Raw genomic sequence first — 23,904 nt, 5'->3', positions numbered from 1 at the left:
TATCTGAATATAGACTGAGATAGTATTAATGTACAGGCCAGAGAGGGGGGAAAGAGTTCCTGAGATGTGCTCAGGAGACTTTTTGTGATCAGTATGGTTCTGACCCAACGAGCAAAGAAGAATCTGTCTCTGGGGAAATGAGGTGGGTCAAGTGTCAAAAGGAGAGCATTTAGGGAACAGCAATCATAGTGTCAAAAGGTTTAAATTAACTGTGGAAAAAGACAAGGAGTGATCTAGAGTGAAAACACTTAGAGTGAAGGCCCAATTTCAGTGAGATAAGAAGAGACCTGTCCCAAGTAACTTGGAATGAAAAATTGGCAGGCAAAACTATAACAGAATAAGTGACTGCCTTCAAACAGTTTGAGCGCTGTCAAGGTACATTCCCCTGAAGGGGGATGGTAGGGCAAACAAATCTAGTGCTCTCTGAATGGTGAAAAAGATTCAGAGTACGATTAAGCAGAATAAGGAGGCTTATGGCAGATGTCAGATTGATTTTAAATAAAGAACAGAAAGGCAGAATATTTCTTAAATGATGTGAAGTTGAGAAAATGCGAGTATCCAGAGAGACCTGGTTAACCTTGTTCATGAGTCACTGAAAGCTAACAGGCAGGTGCAGCAAGCAATTGGGAAGGCAAATGGTGTGTTGGCTATATAATAAAGGGGATTTCAGCACAGGAGTGCACATAACTTGTTATATTGTGCCTTAGTTAGACCATGCCTGAAGTATTGTGTACAGTTTGGTCTCCTTGCCTAAGGAGCAATGTACTAGCCAGAGAGGGAGTGCAGTGGAGTTTGCCAGATTTAATCCCTGGGATGGCAAGATTGTTTAGAGTCATAGAGATATACAGCACAGAAACAGACCCTTCATATTCTTTAGAGTTTCAAAAAATCAGGGGTGACCTCATTGAAACTTACGAAGTTCTGACAGGGCTTAACAAGGTGGATGTAGATAAGATGTTTCCCCTGACTGGTGAGTCTAAAACCAGGGGGCATAATCTCAGGAGAAGGAGGAGGCCGTTTAAAACTGAGATGAGGAGAAATTTCTTCTCTCAGAGAGTGGTGAAGCTTTGGAATTTTGTGGAAGGCTGCAGAGGCTCAATTGTTGAGCATATTTAAGGCAGAAATTAATTGATTTCTGGAAACTAATGATGTCAAGGGATAATGCAAGAAAGTGGCATTGAGCTAGAAGATCAACCATGATCTAATTGAATGGTGGAGCAGGCTCAAAGGGCTCACTGACCCAGTCCTGTTCCTAATTTCCTATATCCAAATACCAGGGTGATGTGATAAAGTTCAGAGGGAACGTATAAAAGCAAATAACAGAGGCAAAGATACAGTATACAAAGAGACTTGTATAGCCACATGAAAAGTCAAAGGGTGGTAAAAGGGATATTAGGACCAATTAGAATCCAAAAAGGAATCCATATACAGAGACAGAGGGTATGACTGAGGTACTAAATGAACACTTTGCATCTTATCTTAAGCAAGGAAGTGGCTGCTGCCAAAGTTGTAGTGGAAAGGAGGTCGCTGAGAGACTGAATGGTCTAAAAATTGATGAAGAGGGACTATTGGAAACGGTGGCTGTATGTGAAGTTGATAAATCTGCGGAAGCGAATAAGATACGTATGAAAAAACCGAGGGAAGTGAGAGTGGAAGTAAGTTACAGAGACACAAACCTCCTTCAATGCAGACATGGGGCAAGAGGAAATGCTGTACCCTTGTTCAAAAAAGGACATGGGGATGAACCCAGAAACTACAAGACAGTCAGGTTAAACTCAGTGGAGGGAAAACTTCTTGGAATTATAACTCGGGACAAGCTTAATGGTCACTTAAACAAGGATGAATTAATTAAGGCAAGTCAGCATGAATTTGTTAAAGGCAAATCATGTTCAATGAACTTCATTGAGTTTTTTGATGAGATAACTGAGCGGGTTGATTAATATTCTTGTCACCAGGGTTGAGGCTTGTGGGATAATGGGGAGAGAAGTGACGTAGCTACATAGTTGGCTGAATGCAGGAAAACAGAGAATGATGGCTTTTTTGTACTGAATCGCAGAATTGTTACTGCCCATCCTTCTCCTACCGGTTCTAAAACTGAGTGCCAATCTTCTGCCTTTTCCCCAGATCCCTGCATACCATTTCTTTCCAAGTAACCAGCCAATGCTCCTCTTGAATGCCTCAATTGAACCTGCCTCAATGCATTTCAGCCCTAACTACTTGCTGGGTGAAAAAAGCTTCTTCTCACATCACCCTTGCTTCGTTTGCACTTTAAAATATGCCCACTTGTTTTTTTCTTCTTGTATAAACAGGAACAGTTTCTTCCTTTCTGCTCTGGAGGCAGGTATCAGAGTGAGGTTCCCCAGGGGTTGATATGAGTACACTGTTTTTCTTGATCTATATTAATGACCTTGACTTGCTTGTGCAAGGCACCATCTCATCACTTCTGGCTTACACAAAACTTGGAAATACTGTGAACTGTGAGGAGGATGGCGATAGACTTCAAGAGGAGACAGACGGGCTGGCAGATGACAATGCAAAGAAATGTGAAGTGATACAGTTTGGTAGGAAGAACAGGAGAGGCTAAATGAAATAAAGGATACAATCCAAAGTGGGTGCAGGAGCAGTGGGATCTGGGGATATAGATGCAAAAAAATCACTGAAGGTCCAGGACACGATGAGAAAGTAATTAAAACAGGATATGAATCCAGAGCTTTTGAAATCAAAACATAGAATGCAAAAGCAAAGAATTTAAATGAACCTTTATAAACCACTAGTTTGACCTCAACTGGAGTATTGTGTAAAATTCTGGGAGCCACACATTAGGAAAGATGTGAAGGCTTTAGAGAAGGTGCAGTAAAGATTCACAAGGTCTCAAGGATGGGGAACTTGAGTTACATGGGTAGGTTGGTGAAGTTGGGGGTGTTTTCCTTAGAGAAGAGAAGGCTGAGAGGAGATTTAGTTGAGGTGTTCAAAACCATGAAAGGTCTGGTCAGAGTGGATCAGGAGAAACTGTTCCCATTGGTGGAAAGATTGAGAATGCGAGGGATACAGATTTAAAGGTGACTGGCAAAAGAAACAGTGGTGACATGAGGAAAAGTTACAATGAGTGGTTAGGATCTGGAATGCTCTGCCTTTGGGAGTATGGTGGAGGCAAGTTCTGTTGAGGCTTTCAAAAGGGAATTGGATAAGCACACGAAGAGAGAATGATTGCAGCACTGTGGGGAAAAGGTACGGCAGTGAGACTACTTGAGTTTCTCTTACAGACAGCCTGCATTGGCACAATGGGCTGAATGGCTTCTTTCTGTACTGTAACCATTCTGTGATTTCTCTGACTGTAGAGCACGATAGGACAAGGTCAAATCAGTGGACCTCTGTGTCAGTGCGAGAAGCAGATTTGACCAAATAATTTAAGACTGTTCACTTTGCGGAGGGGAGAGACTGGTGATTTGTTCTCTGAGGATGATTGAAAATATTTCTGGTGAGCCATGGATCAGTTCGTAGCTCTGTCAGAGTCAGAAGGCTGTGAATTCAAGTCTCACTTCAGAGATTGGCGCACAAAAATCTAGGCTGACATTCCAGCGCAGTGCCAAGAGAGTGCTGCGCTATCAGAGATGCCATCCTGTAGATGAGACTGTAAATTTAGAGGCCCCAGCTGCTCTCTCAACTTGGCATAAACAATCCCATGGCGCTATTGTAAACAAGAACAGGGGAATGAAGCCCAGTGTCTTGGCCAATACTTGTTCCTGAACCAACTTCACTGGAATGGTCCTGATGGGCTGAATGGCCTATTTTAGTGATATTTTGCACTTACTAAAACACAGTGATTGAACCATTCTCTCATTATTTGTGGGAGTTCGTTTGTATGCATATTGGCTGCTGTGTTTCCAGATGACAACACTTCAAAACTACTTCATTTGGCTACCAGGCGCTTTTGGGATATGCTGCTGGCCATGAAATGCGCTATAGAATCGCAAGTCTTTTGGTTCTGCATCTTGAAATGTGTTCGCAAACTGAGGCAGAGGGTCTAGTAGTGCAGGCTGTGGCAGCTGCTGATTGATTCGGCAACTGCTGAGACTTTGTCGGAAAGTGTGAACACAAATGACTGTGTCTCGTGATGACCGAGAGCAACAGGGAAATGTCAGGAGGTGTTGGCCTCCTGGTAATATCACTGGATTAGTAATAATGACCTGGGGACGTCATCACAGCACAGCAATTTCAAAATCAATTCATAAATCGGGAATTGAAAGTTAATCTCAGTGATGGTGACTTTAGCAACTTTCCTATATGGTCGTCACAGTCCATCTGGTTCACTGCAATCATATAGCCATAGAACTGTACAGTATGGAAACAGACCCTTTGGTCCAATTCGTCCATGCTGACCAGATATCCTAAATTAATCGAGTCCCATTTGCCAGCATTTGGCCTATATCCCTCTAAACCCTATTCATGTACCTGTCCAGATGCCTTTTAAATATTGTAATTTTACCAGCCTCCACCAGTTCCCCTGGCAGCTCATTCCATATGCGCACCACCCACTGCATGAAAAAGTGGCCCCTTAAGTCCCTTTTAAATCTTTCCCCTCTCACCTTAAACCTATGCCCTCTAGTTTTGGACGCCCCCACACCAGGAAAAAGACCCTGTCTATTCATCCTATCCATACCCCTTGTGATTTTATAAACCTCTATAAGGTCACCCCTCAGCTTCCGACACTCCAGGGAAAAAAAGCCCCAGTCTATTCAGCCTCTCCCTATAGCTCAAACCCTCTAACCCTGGCAACATCCTTGTAAGTCTTTTCTGAACCTTTTCAAGTTTCAGAACATCCTTCCTACAGCAGGGAGACCAGACTTGAACACAGTATTCTAAAAGTGGCCTAACCAATGTCCTATACAGCTACAACATGACCCTCCCAACTCCTATATTCAATGCACTGTCCAATAAAGGCAAGCATACCAAATGCCGCCTTCAGTATCCTATCTACCTGCGACTGCAGTTTCAAGGAACTATGACCCCGCACTCCAAGGTCTCTTTGCTCAGCAGCACACCCCAGGACCTTACCATTAAGTGTGTAAGTCCTGCCCTGATTTGCCTTTCCAAAATGCAGCACCTCAAATTTATCTAAACTAAACTCCATCGGCCCATTGGCCCATCTGATCAAGATCCTGTTGTACTCTGAGGTAACCTTCTTTGCTGTCTACTACACCTCCGATTTTGGTGTCATCCGCAAACTTACTAACCATACCTCCCATGTTCACATCCAAATCACTTATATAAATGACAAAAAGCATTGGACCCAGCACCGATCCTTGAGGCATACCGCTGGTCACAGGCCTCCAGTCTGAAAAGCATCCCTCCACCACCACGCTCTGTCTTCTACCTTCGAGCCAGTTCTGTATCCAAATGATACAGAACTGTCTCCCCGCATTCCATGTAATTTAACCTTGCTAAGCAGTCTACCATGAGGAACCTTGTCGAATGCCTTACTGAAGTCCATATAGATCACGTCCACCACTCTACCCTCATCAATCCTCTTTGTTAATTCTTCAAAGAGCTCAATCAAGTTAGTGAGACATGATTACCCACACGCAAAGCCATATTGACTCTCCCTATTCAGTCCTTGCCTTTCATATAAATGCTGTCCCTCAGGATTCCCTCCAACAACTTGCCCACCACTGATGTCAGACTCACCAGACTATAGTTCTCTGGCTTTTCCTTAGGATACAAATATCTCAGCAAGGGGCCCAACAATCACTTCCTTAGCTTCCCACAGAGTTCTAGGGTACACCTGGTCAGGTCCTGGGGATTTATCCATCTTTATGTGTTTTAAGATGTCCAGCACCTCTTCCTCTGTAATATGGACATTTTTCAAGATGTCGCTATTTATTTCCCCATGTTCTCTATCATATATATCCTTCTCCATGGTAAACACTCATTCAAAATACTCGTTTAGTATCTCCCCCATCTCCCGCGGTTCCACGCATAGGCAGCCTTGCTGATCTTTAAGGGGCCCTATTCTCTCTTTAGTTACTCTTTTGTCCTTAATGTGTTTGTAGAAACCCTTTGGATTGTCCTTAACCCTATTTGCCAAAGCTATTTCATTGTCCCCGTTTTGCCCTCCTGATTTGCCTCTTAAGTATACTTTTACTGCCTTTATACTCTTCTAAGGATTCACTCGATCTCTGCTGTCTATACCTGACATTAACTTCCTTTTTATTCTTAACCAAAACCTCATTTTCTCTAGTCATTCAGCATTTCCTATACCTACCAGCCTTGCCCTTCACTCTAACAGGAACATACTGTCTCAGGAGTCTCATTACCTCATTTTTGAAGGCTTCCCATTTTCCAGCCACCCCTTTACCTGTGAACATCCGCCCCCAATCAACTTTTGAAAGTTCTTGCCTAATACTATCAAAATTGGCCTTCCTACAGTTTAGAGCTTCAACTTTTAGATCCGGTCTGTCCTTTTCCATCACGATTTTAAAACTAATAGAATTGTGGTCACTGCCTCCAAAGTGCTCCCCACTAACACCTCTGTCACCTGCCCTGCCTTATTTCCCAAGAGCAGGTCAAGTTTTGTACTTTCTGTAATAGGTACATCCACGTACTGAATCGGAAAATTTTCTTGTACACACTTAACAACTTCCTCTCCTCTCCATCCAAGCCTTTGACAATGTGGCAGTCCCAGTCTATATTTGGAAAGTTAAAATCCCCTACTATAACCATCCTATTATTCTAACAGTTAACTCAGATATCCTTACAAATTTGTTTCTCAATTTCCCGCTGACTTTTGTTGGGTCCGTAGTACAATCCCAATAAGGTGATCATCCCTTTCTTATTTTCAGTTCCACCCAAATAACTTCCCTGGACGCGTTTGCAGGACTATCCTCCCTAAGTACAGCCGTAATGTTATCCCTAATCAAAAATACTACTCCCCCTCCTCTCTTGCCCCTGCTTTCTATCCTTCCAATAGCATCTATACCGTGGAACATTAAGCTGCCAGTCCTGTCCATCCCTGAGCCATGTCTCTGTAATCACTATGATATCCCTGTTCCATGTTCCCAACCATGCCCTGAGTTCATCTGCCTTACCTGTTCGGCCTCTTGCATTAAATAAATGCAGTTTAATTTATCAGTCCTACCTGGTTCTCTGCTTTGCTCCTGCCTGCCTTGACTATTTGACTTGTTCCTTTTCCCACCTGCACCAGTCTCAGACTGATCTCTTTCCTCACTATCCCTCTGGGTCCCACCAACGCTCCCCACCCTCAACTAGTTTAAATCCTCCTGAACAGCTCTATCAAATTTCCCGGCCAGTATATTAGTCCCCTTCCAATTCAGGTGCAATCTGTCCTTCTTATACAGGTTACTTTTACCCCAGAAGAGGTTCCAGTGATCCAAAAATGTGAATCCATCTCCCCTGCACCAGCTCCTCAGCCATGCATTCATCTGCTCTATCCTCCTATTCCTACCCTCACTAGCTCATGGTACAGGGAGTAATCCAGATATTACTACCCTAGAGGACCTCTTTTTTAAAATTTCTGCCTAACTTCCTATATTCGCTCCTCAAAATCTCATCCTTTTCTCTTCCTATGTCATTAGTTCCAATGTGTACAATGACCTCCTGCTGGTCCCTCTCTCCTTTGAGAATATTCTGCACCCTCTCTGAGATATCCTTGATCTTGGCACCAGTGAGGCAACACACCATTCTGATTTCTCATTGCCAGCTGCAGAAACGTCTGTCTGTGCCTCTGAGTAGAGAGTCTCCTATCACAATTGATTGCTTGGAACCTGACACACCCCTCGTTACATTAGAGCCAGTCTCGGTACCAGAAACCTGGCTGTCAGTGCTACATTTTCCTGAGAGTCCATCATCCCCTACATTTTCCAAAACAGCATACTTGTTTGAGATGGGGATAGCCACAGAAGACTCCTGCACAACCTGCTTTCCTCTCCTACCTTACCTGGAGGTCACCCATCTACCTGACTGTAACTTCAGTTTATGTCCCTTCCTGAAACTGCTATCCATCACAGCCTCTAGTTCCTGTAAATTCCTCATTGCCTCTAACTGCAGCTCCCACCAATCCAAGCGATCTGATAGGATTTGCAACCGATTGAATGTCCTGCAAACATAATCATCAGTAACATGGAAACTCTCCCTAATCTCCCACATCTGACTAATGTCCTTCAGGAAAGGACATCTATTGTTCTTACCAACTCCAGACCTACAGTAATGTGGCTGACTGTGATTGGAATAGCTCAGTGCAGGAATGACACTGGTAGCAGCCTTCTGATCTTGTCCCTTTAAGTTGATGGGGAGAAAACTTGGAAAGCAGGAGGCCCGACGATTTCTGCGTTCTCATCCCTTAACCACAAATAGTTGGTTGTGCCGCCAATACTTCAGTGATTGGTTTTGCCATTTCTTTTGGAAGCTGTCCCTGTCCCTATAGATGCACCATAGAAAGCATTATATCTGGATGCGTCACGGCTTGGTACGGCAACTGCTCTGCCCAGGGCCGTAAGAAACTACAGAGAGTCGTGAACACGGCCCAGACCATCGTACAAACCAACCTTCCATCCTCGGAAAGGCAGCCAACATCATCAAAGACCCCTCCCCCACCCCGGTTATGATCTCTTCAACTGCTTCCGTCAGGCAGAAGATACAAAAGCTTAAACACACGTACCAGCAGGTTCAAAAACAGCTTCTTGCCCGCTGTTATCAGACTTCTGACCGGACCTCTTAAATTTTAAATTTAATGTTGATCTCGCTCTTTGTACACCTTCTCTGCAGCCATAACATTGTATTTCTCGCTCAGTTCTATTACCCTAATGCACTGTATGGTATGATCTGCCTGTACTGCGCGCAAAACAAAGCTTTTCACCGTACCTAGGTACATGTGACAATAATAAATCAAATCAAATTTAAAAAATCCAGGGCCTGAATAGAACATAAGCAGGCCATTGTTGAGAATCAGTATGCTTATGATGGGGATTGAAGAGTCCCCTTCTACACTGGATCCATCCTGTGATATTTATTGAAAGCCATTATTTTCTGAAATCATGTTCTGCAAAGGGAAACCAATTCTCTAATAGGCCATTTCAAACATTTGTGAGCCACGGTTACAGGGATTGTGTTATAGATATTAAATGGCTTCCAGCAAATCTTGAGTTGGCTATCCTTGAATGAGCCACTCCCTCCGCCCTCATCTCACCTGCAGGAACCAAGTTGACCTAATGGGAGCGTATCAATTTAACATCACCTGTCTCCTGTGAACAATAGCAACTCATCGATTCACTTCCTTGGAGTGCAACCTTGCTGGAGGGTCTGCATCATCCCAGCATGGCTGCATCAGTTACCTGGGGATGGGACTTCCAAACATGGCCACTTAGCCTTGTGACGGCCTCCTGCTTTACAGCAGTGACCAACCTTCCACTGCTCACAGCATCAGGATCTTGTTCGATCCTCAGCTGAACATCCAATTGCATATAGAAACAAAGAACATAGAAGCAGGAGTAGGTCATTTGGCCATTCAAGCCTGCTGCACCATTCAGTATGAGCATGGCTAATCGCCTAACTCAGTTCCTGTTCCTGCTTTCTCCCCATACCCCTTGATCCCTTTAGCCTGAAGAACTATATCTAACTCCTTCTTGAAAACATTCAATTTTTCATTTTTTTTTATTCATGCATGGGATATGGGCCAGGCAGCATTTATTGCCCATCCCTAATTGCCAAGAGGGCAGTTAAGAGTCAACCATATTGCTGTGGTTCTGGAGTCACACGTAGGCCAGACCAGGTAAGGATGGCAGCTTCCTTCCTTAAAGGACATTAGTGAACCAGATGGGTTTTTCCCGACAATCGGCAATGGATACATGGTAATCATTAGTCTCTTAATTCCAGATTATTTTTTTGAATCCAAATTCCTTAATCTGCCATGGCGCGATTCGAACCTGAGTCCCCAGAACATTACCTGGGTCGCTCAATTAACAGTCCAGCGATAATACCACTAGGCCATTGCCTCAATGTTTTGCTCTCAACTGAATTTGGTGGCAGAGTTCCACAGGCTCACCACTCTCTGGGTGAAGACATTTCTCCTCATCTGAGTCTTAAATGGCCTATCTAATACTCTTAGATTGTGACCCCTGGTTCTGGACTCCCCACTCGGAGGAACATCCTCCTGCGTTGACCCTGTCTAGTCCTGTTAGAATTTTAGAAGTTTTTATGAGATCTCCCTTCATTCTTTTAAACTCCAGTGAATATAGTCCTAACTGATCCAGTCTGTTTTCATACATCAGCCCTGCCATCCCAGGTATCAGTCTGGTAAACCTTCGCTGCACTCCCTCCATCGCCAGAACATCCTTCCTCAGATAAGGAGACCAAAACTGCACCCGATACTGCAAGTGTGATCTCACCAAGGTCCTGTACAATTGCAGAAAGACATCCCTGCTCCTGGACTCGAACCCTCTTACTATGAAGGCCAACATGCCATTTACCTTTTTCACCGCCTGCTGCACCTGCAATACTTATTTTCAGCAACAGGTGTATAAGGACACCCACATCTTGTTGCACCTCCCCCTTTTCCCAATCTATCACCATTCAGGGACTATTTGCCTGTTTTGCTACCAGAGTGGATAAACTCACAGTTCAACTTGCTATCTCCTCCATTGCAAAATTCCCCCGCTTCCACCTTCTTCAGCTCACCCAGCTATTGACATAGAAAGCCTTGCCCATACCTTTGTCCTCCCTCTGCTCAACAGCTCTGACATCCAATATGACTGATCTGATAGCCTCCATCTGTCACTTTGAAAGGTTTAACTTACTTGGACAAATTGCATAGACTAGGCCTCAATTCCATCGCATGCAGAAAGTTAAGGGATGATCTGAGGTGTTTAAGATGATTAAAGGGTTTGATCAGGACAATAGAGAGAAACCATTTCATCTGGGGGTGGAGCTTTAAAATTAAAGCCAGATGGTTCAGGGTTGATGAAGCACTTCCTCACAGAAAGGGAAATGGAAATATGGAACATTCCCCATTCACCAACCAAAAAGAAACTCAGGGAGTCGTCTAAAATTTTCAAAACTGGGATTGATTAATTTTTGCTGGATACAAGCATTTGGGGTTGTGGAACTGACGCAGGTAAATGCAGTTAAAGTACAATCAAATTAAGTAGCAAGATGCTGAACGGTCCCCTGTTACTGGTATTCCGCAGTTCATCCAGAACTCTGCTGCCAGTAACCGAACCCATGCTAAGTTCTGATCATCCGTCATCGCTGTAAAGGTAAAGTTGCTATAGTCTTACTAGCCCATTGATCTTCTTTCCTCATGAGAGAGAGAATTGGTGGTGGTTTAACCTAAGGTTCAACATGACTTTGCGAAGGGAGTGGTTGCAAAGCAGAGCCCTTGGCAAACTCAGCTGGTGCAGGAATTGAACCTACAGTGTTGCTGTCACTCTGCATTGCAAACCAGCTGTCCAGCCAGCTGAGCTAAACCAACTGCACCCTGTGCTACACCTTAGGAAGGATGTCAGGGTCCTTGAGAGGATGCAGAGGAGGTCTAGCAGAATGAGAGGAATGTGAGGAAGAACATTTGTATGCAGCGCGTGACAATGACCCAGAACTCTCTGCCTACAAGAGTGCTGGAAGGGGAGGTGATGAATGATTTCAAAAGGAAATTGGACAGGCACCTGAGGGAAATAAACTTGCAGGAGATAGGGACTGACTGGATTGCTTTGCAAAGAGCTGGCATGAACTGCAACCTTCTGTGCCATAATGACACTACAATCCAATGACATTGGCTCCAGTCCACAAACACCTCAAATTCAAAATTTACCACTGCTATGGTTGAAACTTTTCCGTGGAGTTTTTCAACCTCCCTCCCCAAAATCGCCATTTCTCTGACTCTGGCCCATTGTGCAGATGCCCCTCTTCATCCTGCCATCAGCTGGCCTGGCCTAAACTCTGGAATTCCTCCCCTAAAACCTTTCAAATTTCTCCTGAAATTTTGGGCCAATGTTTGGACCAGCCCCTCTTAACACGTTCTTCGTTGACTTGGCAACCAAGTTGCAGGCTACAGTGTAATTTGGGCAAGTTGAGTGAGTGGGTAGATGAAGTATAATGTGGATAAATGTGAGGCTATTCACTTTGGTAACAAAAACAGGAAGAGAGATTATTATCTGAACGGTGATAGATTGGGAAAGGAGGAGGTGCAGTTAGACCTGGGTGTCCTTGTACACCAGTCACTGAAAGTAAGCATTGCAGGTGCAGCAGGCGGTGAAAAAGGTAAATGGTCTGTTGGCCTTCATAGTGAGAGGGTTCAAGTACAGGAGCAGGGATGTCTTGCTGCAATTGTACAGGGCCTTGGTGAGACCACACCTGGAGTATTGTGGGCAGTTTTGGTCTCCTTATCTGAGGAAGGATGTTCTGGTGATGGAGGGAGTGCAGCAAAGGTTTACCAGACTGATTCCTGGGATGACAGAGCTGATGTATGAAGAGAGAGTGGATCTATTCAGACTTTATTCACTGGAGTTTAAAAGAATGAGGAGGGATCTCATAGAAACCTATAAAATTCTAACAGGACTAGACAAGGTCAACACAGGAGGATGTTCCTGATGACTGAGAAGTCCAGAACCAGAGATACAGTCTAAGGATACAGGGCAGGCCATTTAGGACTGAGATGAGGAGAAGTCGCTTCACCCAGAGAGTGGTGATCCTGTGGAACTCTCTGTCACAGAAAGTGGTTGAGGCCAAAACATTGAATGTTCTCAAGAAGAAATTAGATATAGTTATAGATTCATAGAGTCAAACAGCATGGAAACAGAACCTTTGGTCTAACCAGTCTACACCGACCATGTTCCCAAGCTAAACTAGCCCCACCTGCCTGCGCTTGGCCCATATCCCTCTGAACATTTCTTATTCGTGTACTTATCGAAAGATCTTTTAAACATTGTAACTGTACCTGTATCCACCACTTCCTCTGGAAGTTCATTCCACACACGAACCACTGTCTGTGTCAAAGTGTCAAAGCCCCCTAGTCTTGAAATCCCCCACCCGAGGGAAAAGATACCTGCCAGTCACCTTATCTATACCCCTCCTGATTTTATAAGTCACTATAAGGTTTATAAAATAGTTCTTCAGGCTAAAGGGATCAAAGGATAGGGGGAGAAAGAAGGAACGGGGGACTGAGTTGGATGATCAGCCATGATCATGTTGAATGGTGGAGCAGGCTTGAAGGGCCAAATGGCCTATTCCAGCTCCTACTTACTCAGTTCCTATGTTGTCTTTGTTTCTGTGAAGTGCCATAGAGCATTTCTCAGTATTAAAATGCAAATTGTTGGGGATCATCACAATCAAACCCAAGCCTTTTCTGCTTATTACATAAAAATATATATTTTTCACTGACCATATCAAGGAGTCATGCTTATTCTATCTTCTTAGCTGAAAGACGCTAAAGATCATTTATAGATTGCCAGTTGCCAGTGTGGGCTGCTTTTGGCCAATTCAGTCTTTGCTTATATGTCTTAGTTGCTCAGTTGCCAGGGAAGTTACCAGGTGAGGATTTGCTGTTCAAACTTGTCCTGAAGGGTTCCTCTTCTTCAAAAGGAAAAGTCATGCTACTATAGAACATACAAACATTCCGACGAACATATGAATTAGGAGCAAGAGTAGACCACTCAGTCCCTCAACTCTGCTCTGTCATTCAGGACATTCATGGTTGAACTCACTACTCCACATGCCCAGCTGCCCTTCCTCTCCCTTCCTGATGACCTTTCACCCCATGCTAATCAAGACTTGAAACGTTCTGGTTAAATTGATTGACCATTTCTTCTACCGCAAGGCTGCATGGCATTTCGAACTGTCACTATTGAGACCTTGAATTGGAGCCAGAGTCAAAGGGCACTGGGGATTGGGAATTAGATATCCCTCTCCTTGAGGTCTGACTCGATGCCCAATCTGATTCCATGAACAGGAGGAATCACACCTGGACCTTCCAGAGCAGACTCAATGGGCTGAATGGTCTACTTCTGCTCCAATGTCTTGTGGTCTTCTAATATCAGCCACCCAGATTCAATGCTCTGTAAGTCCTTCTGAAGCTTTCCCCTCTTTCCTCCTTCTAAACACTCAAAAAAAACTTATCATGTTTTGGTCATCTGTCCTTACATTTCCTTACGTGTCTCTGTGTCAAGTTCTGGTCAGATTATTATCCCATGAAGCACCTTGGAGCAGTTTTTTATGACATTAAAAGTGCTATATGAATGCAAGTTGTTGTCATCGAGAATAACTATGGCAGGTCATTCAACTGCACAGGGCGCCTTGGCCAATCTTAATCCTGTTCTATGCTAAGATTGCACACAAGCATGTTCTCTGGTACAAGTTCTCTGGCAATCAGTCTCCACTCCCGAACCCAATTTTCGCTGCAGTTCAGATCCACACAGGGCTAAGAACAAGCCTGGGTTAATAGCACATATCCCGGGCTTTGCTTTTACTTGCTGAAGCACTGGGAGGCAAACAGTTACCTCAGTTCACCGGTCTGTACTAGGATAACAATAATCAATTGTAATGAAGGTAACACCTTCTGCACAACCAGCTTAAAATACCATGGGTGAACTGAGTGGCGAGGTGGTGACTGTCTTCAATGATTAAAAAATACTTGAGTATTGCTGTAAAAACATACATGCTGTTGAAACATTTCTGCCTTGCACTCATCAAGACACAATCACAACTTCAAAGTGAACAGCAATTTACACAGCATGGGATGAGTGTGCTGATTGATTGCCAAGCAGATTCTGATTGGTAGAGGTCTTGCCATGGAGAATGCGCTGGGGAACTGTTAACTGCCAAACTTTTGTTTAAATTCCAACCAGGCAAGTTGACTCTGATTGGTCAAGGCATTGACATGGGGACTGTACCAGGGAATGGATCCCCCGCCTCCCCCCCCCCCCCCCCCCCCCGCCCCCCCCAACCAAAGCTTTGGTTTAGTTGGAAAAGGTGCAATGCATGGACTTCATTGAATGGCATTTGACATGCTCATCACACCAAATGGTCACAGTCAACTGGTGCCAGGCATACGCAGGCACCACAGCTGGCATTGGGCACAGCTGGGGGCAGGGGGCACCATTTTGCCCAGAGCCTGCACAAGCAGTATCGCAGCAAGGTTTTGCACACAGGATTCGGCAAGCAGTAACAGAGCAAGGTCGCATGCGCAAACGCAACATTGCTTCAAATCTGCCCTGCAAATTAAAGTGGGGGGAAGAGCAGAGAGAGGTTGGAGAGTGAGAATCTCAGGTGGGCCCCATCTTATTGCCAAAGCATGTTTACTGGCTGGAGAGGTTGTGTATGTGCGTGACTGCATTTTGTTTTGGTATCTCAGACCGACCTGCGCCAATCTTTTGGGCCTTGGTTGAATGGCTCCGCCATTCATATGTGCGATTCCGGCTGTAATGATTGTTCAAGTCCAGTTTACCATTGAATCACTTGTATTGATGCTGTTGGATTTTTTTTCAAGGCTATGGGTTTGTGGATTTCGATAGTCCTGCTGCTGCACAGAAGGCAGTGTCTGCGTTGAAGTCCAGTGGGGTGCAGGCCCAGATGGCAAAGGTAAGCGCATACTCTTGCACTTGTAAAGCAGCACTGGCTGCTTAGGCAGACCACTTTTTGTTGCAAAAGATGATTATTCCCCGATCCCATCACCCTTCCTATCAAAAGTTATTTTCTTCTTGGTCCCTTATCTAAAAAAAGATGTATTAGCATTGGAGGCAGTCCAGACAAGGTTCGCTAGACTGATATCAAGTTTGGAGAGACTGTCTTACAAGGACAGATTGAGTAGATTGGGCCTGTACTCATTGGTATTTAGAAGAATAAGATGACCTTATTGAAATATATACAATTCTTAGGAAGTTGACAGGGTAGATTTGGAAAGATTGTTTCCCCTTGTGGAGAGTCTGGGACTAGAGGGCATGATGAGATGTTGCATATTTAAGACAGAGATGAGGAGGAATTTCTTCTTTCAGAGGATTGTGAATCTGTGGAATTCTTTACCACAGAGTGCTGTAGATGCTGGGTGATTAAATATATTCAAGGCTGAGACAGATAAATTTTTAATCAGGAAGGGATGCAAGGGTTATGGAGTGAAGTTCAGGATGATCAGATCAGCCATGATTTCATTGAATAGTGGAGTAGGCTCACTGGGCTGAATGGCCTACTTCTGCTCCTACATCTTATGGTCTACCAACTCCCTCACCTAGTTCATCATTTGTCAAGATGCATGTGTTCACTGACTGTGAGACCAAGTGCTAAACTCAAGCCCTTTGATGGCAGAGGTTTAGTGGCTGCCTGACTGCCTAGCAGCAGGTGACCCGGAACAGCTTTGGGTGACTGCACTCCCTCCCTTTCTCTGTTTTCTTCTGGGGAACCCTTACAAGAGACCTCTCACCTACCTCTGCTTTCCATGGCCTGCTCAAGGTCAGATTGACTCTATCAATTAATTCAGCAGGTATAGTATTTATTGACCCTCTCTAATTTGCCCCTTAAAAAGGTGGCGGTGAGCTGCCTTTTTGAACCACTGCAGTCCATGTTCTGTAGGTTGAGCCATGATGCCATTGGGGAGGAACTTCCAGGATTTTGACCCAGTGACAGTGAAGGAACGGCGATATATTTCCAAGTCAGGAAGGTGTGTGGCTTGCAGGGGATCTTGCAGGTAGTGGTATTCCCATATATCTGCTGTCCATATTGTAATGAAAACTGGATGAACATCCTACCACATAGAACCGTAGCCAAATCCAGCTGATACCTCTTCTCCTTCCCATCTGGTTTTTGCACCCTCCCCTCACACTCACTGTTGCAAACTCTTGGCCTACGTAGGGGTCCCCATCTGTGGGCATGCAGGTTGAGATCCTGTAATGTTGCATTTGTCCGGATACCATTAAATATTGTCAAATATACTATTGGGAGTCCCAGAGATGTGAAAGTGGGTACCAGCTTCAGCAGTAAAGATCTCATGACTTGATTTTGGGTTGCAGTCATTGCCACCAGAAGCTGTTGGTATTTCACCTTCGCCAGCAACCTTCAATTCCCTTTGTGTACTTTGCTTGCTTAGTTGATCCTTTCCTATCACACCCTTATCGTCCTTTTGTAGTCATAGGCAGTGTGTGTCATGGCATCTGCCACAGCAATCATGTTATCTGAAGGGATAGATTGGGTATGAAAGTGAAAATTTAACGGGCTCAATGACTTTCTCTCAATTTTCTCTATTTCTATCATGGAGGGTATTCTCTAAACCCCTCTGCCCCACCACCACATCAACCCCTTCACCCTGATAGTTAGCCACTGAGGCATAAATAAGGTGGTCAGACATTCATTGTTTCTTTACTGGAAAATCTGGATTTCCCCACATTGAAATACTGTATTTAAATAGCTGAGCCTCAAACAGATTGGTGTTGGTGATCATGACAATTCTGGCATACAAAATAATGAAGTGTCTGGAGATTCTTGATGTCCTCCTCCAAAAGAGTACAGGAATGAGCAGATTTGTCTTCTGCCAAGTGGTTTAATCACCACTGCCTCAGCCCTCAGTGATGATGAATCTTGTGTTTTGCTCTGTGTATCTATTGCCATTTCTATGAGTTCACTGATCTGCAGTGGCAGCAGCCAAGTTCCTTGATTATTTGAATTCATTGTATTGACAGGCCTCCATAGCTCGTCCCATAGCTGTTTCTGTGTTCATGCACATGTGGGAGTGTGGGGTACCCCCGATAGTCAACTTTGCCAGGAAGGCCTCAGCTCTATCCTGTGTCAAGTCAATTTGCACGATTGGCTTCAGCAACTCTCAGTTGGTGGAGGAATAGCCGAGAGAGTGATGGCAGGTGAAGTGTTAGCCAACAATCTTGTTCCTCATCTCGAACCTGCTCCAGATGTTGTTTGTGTGCGTGTGTGTGTATGTGTGTGTGTAAACACATATCTGTTTGCACGTGAGTGTGTGTATGTATACATGTCTGAGCACATGTGTGGGAGTGAATGTGTTTTTTTTCTTGTGTGGGTATACATGTAATGAAAACAGAAATTGTTGGAGAAACTTAGCCAGTCTGGCAGCATCTGTGGGAAGAGAAAAGTTAACATTTCAGATCCAATGACTCCTCATCAGAATTGTCCATGTATATGTGTATGTTTGGTGTTAGTGTCTGTTTCTATGTGAATGTATGTATATTTGAGAGAGTATGTACGAGTGTGACTTTCTGTGTGGTTGTATGTGAGTGTTCGTGTCTGTGTGTGTGTGAGGCTTTGTGTGTGAGTGTGTGTGTGTGCACGCACATGAATTAGTGATCATGTGTGTGTGTGTGTGTGTGTGTGTGTGTGTGTGTGTGTGAGAGAGAGAGTGTGTGTCTGTGCAATTGAGAGTGTAGGGATGGACATCAAATGAGAACAGGAACTGGGGAGGGATCCATGCCACCATGTGAGAATAGAGGCAGATAATGTATTTTCACAGCAATTTGGTGACTGTCAGTGACTTGGTAAAAATAACGCAGAGACGAGATGAGAAGATTTTGTTTTCAAAATGTAGAGAGTTGTTGCCACTTGGAATATGCTACCTCAATGCTGGGTCGTGGAGTCAGATTCAATACTAACTTGAAAGCATATACTGATAAAAGACACGGTTCCATTTACCTTGCTCGACTAGATTCCACTCTGTTCCAAAGAATGCACTATTCACTTGCGTAGTACAGATTAATTTAGGGGTGGCGCATTCCGATGTGAAAGACACACCTTAATGACATTTGTATAAAATTCCAACAGAGGCACAGTCTATTTCAAACAAGCAGCCTGATGTGCGAAATCATGGTCAAAGAGTTTTGCATGAGCATATTTGGTGAGCACAGACTAAAGATTAACCCCAGGTCATTTTGAGCTGTACCTCTTCACCCTCATCAGGGATTGCCTTTGTGTTTTGAACACAACACTCAAACATTTCATGTCATAGTGCTGCACAGACATCAGCGAATCAGTGATCACATGACAGTGTCCCATCACTAACACACCACTAGTAGAGGTTACCAGGTAGCCGTGCTCTCAGTGACTTACCAAACTCCTGTAAAAAATACTTTACTTTTTCTTCACAGTCACAAACTTTGTTTAAGCATTTTGAGCAGAGACATATGGACATTCAGGGAAGAGGGAACTGAGCAGATCACCATTTATACAATCTCAGGACGTGGGCTGGGCCAACATTTTATTACCCATTTTATTACCCATCCCTAGTTTTACTTGAGAAGGTGGTGGTGAGCTGTCTCTTGAATCGCTGCAGTCCATGTGCTGTAGGTAGACCCACAATGCCATTAGTGAGGGAATTCCAGGGTATTGACCCAGCGACACTGAAGGAACAGCGATATATTTCCAAGTCAGGATGGTGAGTGGTTTGGAGGGGAACTTGCAGGCAGTTGTGTTCCCATGTATCTGCTGTCCTTTTCCTAGTAGATGGAAGTGGCCATGGGTTTGGAAGATGCTGTTAAGGGAGCCTTGGTGAGTTACTGCAGAGCATCTTGTAGATGGTACACACTGCTGTCAGTGAGGGAACCTGGTTTCAAATTGAATCCACTTTGGTCAGATCAGCTGAAATTCTTTCTTTGAATTGGCAGAATTAGATTGGCTACTTTCTTCAGCCATATAAGAAGGCAGAAAGCACAGCTCACCAATGGCTTAGAAGTGCCATGCGAGTGGATGTGGGAGTCAGAGAAGTGCAGTGTTAGTCACGCACATAACATTTCAGAAAAAGGTGCGAATTACAATGTGCAGGAAGTGGAAAGTGTCTATTTTAGTGAAGATGTAAAGGGTGAGTGTTGGTTGGTTTGTCATAACCACAGGTTGGGCAGTGTGGGACTAGGGAGGGTAAACTTAGAGCCAGACCTCTCGGGAGCAAAATCAGGAACACACCTCCACATAGATGGTGGTCGAAGATTGGAAACTGTTCTGTAAATGGCAGTTGACGCTAGACAGTTATTCATTTTAAATTTAAGACGGATAGATCTTTGTTAGTCAAAGATGTTAAGGAACATGAGTAACAGTGACAAATGGAGTTAGGTCGGATCAGCCGTGATGTCATCGAATGGTAGGACAGGATCAAGAGGCTGAATGGCCTCATGCAGTTTCTATGGTGCCAGAATATGTTGATTTTTCTATATATCGAGGGGGCAATAGTGTCTGTCCTAGTGTATTAGTTGTATTCACCAGTTATGGTCACTGGAGGCCCAAGGAGGAGCTATTTGCAGTCATAGAATCATAGAATCAAACGATTTGCAGCACAGAAGGAGACCATTCCACCTATCATGTCTGTACTGGCTCCTGTAGTCCCGTTTTCCAGTCCTGTCTCCATAGCCCTCCAAGTTCATCCCTTTCAAATATATTTCTATTTTTGACACTCCTTTTGAAGCTTCCTATGGAATCCACCTCCATCACTCAGGCAGTGCATCTCAGAGTAAAGAAGTTTCTCCTCATCTCACTCATAGTTCTCTTACTGACAATCTTGAAATTGTCACCCTTAGTGGTGAGGCGATGGGCTAGTGGTATTATTGCTGGACTGTTAATCCAGAGACCCAGATAACATTCTGGGGACCCAGGTTCGAATCCTGCCAGGGCAGGTGGTGGAATTTGAATTCAGTAAATGTCTGGAATTAAGAATCTAATGATGGCCATGAACCCATTGTCACTTGTTGGAAAAAACCATCTGGTTCACTAATGTCCTTTAGGGAAGGAAACTGCTGCCCTTACCTGGTTTGGCCTAAATGTGACTCCAGACCCACAGCAATGTGGTTGACTCTTAACTGCCCTCTTGGCAATTAGGGATGGGCAATAAATGCTGCCTAGCATTTATTCAAAGTGAATAAGCCCAATTTCTCTAATATTTTCTTGTATCTAAAATCCCTCATTCCTGTATCATTTTAATAAATTTCCTTTAAACTTTTTCCAGGGCTTTAACAAACTTCCTTAAATAAGGTGCCCAGAATTGAACACAGTACTCCAAATGTAGTATGACCAATGATTTGTAGAGGTGAAGCATGACTTTCTTGCTTTTATACTCAATCACTCTATTTATAAGCCGAAGGATCCTATAAGCCTTCTTAACAGCTGTTTCAACTTGCCTGGTCATCTTCCGAGGATCATGCACACAAACCCGGAGGTCCCTCTGCTCCTGTACTCCCCTCAAAGTTGTACCATTGAGCCTGTATTGTCTCTACATGTTTCTGCTACCAAAAAATGCATTACCTCACATTTCTCTGCATTGAAATTCACCTGCCAAGTGTCTGCCCATTTGGCCAACTTGTCAATGTTCCTCTGAAGTTGCTCAGCATTATCCTCACAATTCACTATTCTTCCTAGTTTCATATCATTAGCAAATTTAGAGATTTTGCCCTCAACAATCATCTCCAAATCAAAAAAAAGGGTCCCAACACTAATCCTGGGGGAACACCACTTTCAACTTGTCTCCAGTCTGAGAAATGCCCTTCCATACCTACCCTCTGTTTCCTACCTTTTAGCCAACTTCTAATCCATGCTGCCAAGGACCATCAATCCCAAACATTTCTAATTTGCAAATCAACCTGCCATGTGGCGCCTTATCAAATGCTTTCTGCAAGTCTAACTATACAACATCCACAGCTCTGTCCTCATCCTGTATCTGTGTCACCTCATCAAAGAACTCAATTAAATTCGGCAGACATGACCTGCTCTTGACAAAACCATGTTGACCGTCTAATATTAACTTATTTTTCTCTAAGTGTATGTTTACATTATCTCGTATAATGGCCTTCATCAGTTTCCCAATATTGATGCCAAGCTGACAGGTCTATAGTTTCCTGCGTTATCGTTTGCCCTTTTCTTAAACAACAATGTCACATTTGCAATCCTCCAGTCCCCCAGGACTAATCCTCTGTTCAGAGAGGCCTGGAAAATTTCTGTCAATGGTTCCCCAATTTGCTCCCTTACCTCTCTCAGTAATCTAGGATGCATCCCATCTGGGCCTGGTGACTTCTCTACCCGCAGTGCTGCCAGCTTTTTAGCAGAGATAGTAGGAACTGCAGATGCTGGAGAATCTGAGATAACAAGGTGTAGAGCTGGATGAACACAGCAGGCCAAGCAGCATCAGAGGAGCAGGAAGGCTGACGTTTCGGGCCTAGACCCTTCATCAGAAAATTAACAAATATTCAGTGTCCCCAGGGGTTCTTGTGGTGCATTGGTAGTGTCTCTACTTTTAAGTCAAGCATTTTAGCACCTGTTCTTTATCTATCACTAGACAGCTCAGTTGCTCAACACCCATGTTTTCATATAGGCCATTGTCACCATCTTCTAATTTGGTAAGAACAAAAGCAAAATATTCATTGAGTACCTCTGCCATATCCTCTGCTTCATTGAGCAGGCTACCCTGCTTGTGCTTTATGGGCCCCACTCTATCCTTCACTTATCTTTTACTGTTAATATGCTTGAAAAACATTTTAGTATTTGTTTTAGCATAGCCTGCTATCCTTTCCTCATGCTTCCTCTTAGGCTTCCTTTTTCCAGGCTTAGCCTGTCTCCTACATTTGACATACTCTTCCCTGATTTCTGTTGCTATTATTATTCCGGTATACATCACATACCTCCTTTTTCTTCTTTTTTTTCTCATCAATATGTATAGTCATCCAGGGTACTCTAGTTTTGGATACCCTGTTTGCAGCTCTAGCCCTCAACTCACTATTCATCAGCTCCTGAGGTGACTGTCTAGCTGGGATTTGGTGTAAAGAGTGGGAATAAAACAGAGCAGGAAACAGAACAGATATTTTGTAATTATCCTCTTCAGAGATATTATTATACACCACAGAAGCAGGTGGGACTTGAACCCAGGCCTCCTGGCTCAGAGGCAGGGACACTACCACTGGGCCCCTGCAAGGAAACAGAACAGATATTTTCAAATCAACCTGTTCAGAGATGTTACTGCACATCTTTGGAGCAGGTGAGACTTGAACCCAGGCCTCCTGACTTAAAAGTAGAGACACTACCAATGCACCAGAAGAACCCCTGGGGACACTGAATATTTGTTAAAATCAAAGTGTAAGCACCTGAAAATGTCAATTGGAGACCCCTAAGGGTGTCACCATCTGGGCTTGAGGGCTACAGCAAAGGAGGTCATGACAATATGAGATTAGTTACAAAGAGATAGGATCAAGAGTAGGCCATTCAGTCCCTCAAGCCTGCTCCTCCATGCAAACAGATCATGACTGATTTTCTACTGCAATGCCATTTACCTGCATTATCTCCATACAGCCTTAATTACCTTTAATACCGAGAAATCTATTGATTTCAATCTTGAACGTATTCAATGAATGAACCTCCACTGTCCTCTGGGGTAGAAAATTTCCAAAGATTCACCCCCTCTGAGTGAAGAAATTCCTTTTCCTCATCTCAGTCACATTGTGGTTCTAGACTCATCAGCCAGGAGAAACATACTATCGACATTCATCCTATCGAACTGTGTAAGAACTTTGTAAGTTTCACTGAGGTCAACCCTCATTATTTGAAACTCTAGAGAATACAGGCCTGGTTTCCTCAATCCCAGCTCATAAAGCAATCCCACCATCCCAGGTGGGATTAATATAGTGAACCTCTGCTGCACTCCCATTCTGGCTAGTACATGCTTTCTGAGGTATCGGGATCAAAACAGCACTTGCTACTCCAGGTGATGTCTCACAAAGGTCTCTACAACTGCAGCAAAATCTGTACTCAAGTCCCCTTGAAATAGATGCCACCATATCATTTGCCTTCTTAATTGCTTGCTCCCCTTGCATGCTAACTTTTGGTGACTCATGACCAGGCACACCCAGGTCCTTTTGGATACCTGCACTTTTCAACCTCTCATCACTCGATAAATATTTTGCCTTTCTGCTGTTTATACTAAAA

At 43.9% G+C, this 23,904-nt stretch overlaps 1 protein-coding gene across 4 annotated transcripts in view; it reads left to right on the top strand.

Annotated features, from left to right (window-relative positions):
* The window catches only part of LOC109926570 (RNA-binding motif, single-stranded-interacting protein 2-like), a 109,693-nt gene that overhangs the window by 40,527 nt on the left and 45,262 nt on the right, over positions 1-23,904 (top strand). For all 4 annotated transcript variants that reach the window (XM_048618930.1, XM_048618928.1, XM_048618929.1 and 1 more), the window contains exon 3: positions 15,491-15,582. In XM_048618930.1, the coding sequence (XP_048474887.1) occupies positions 15,491-15,582 (92 nt within the window). The remainder of the gene's footprint in view (positions 1-15,490; positions 15,583-23,904) is intronic.

This window comes from Rhincodon typus, chromosome 41, assembly GCF_021869965.1.
Source record: "Rhincodon typus isolate 14 chromosome 41, sRhiTyp1.1, whole genome shotgun sequence".
Lineage (NCBI taxonomy): Eukaryota > Metazoa > Chordata > Chondrichthyes > Orectolobiformes > Rhincodontidae > Rhincodon > Rhincodon typus.
Note: the sequence above shows the minus strand (reverse complement) of the source record. Positions and strands in the feature narration are given on the sequence as shown.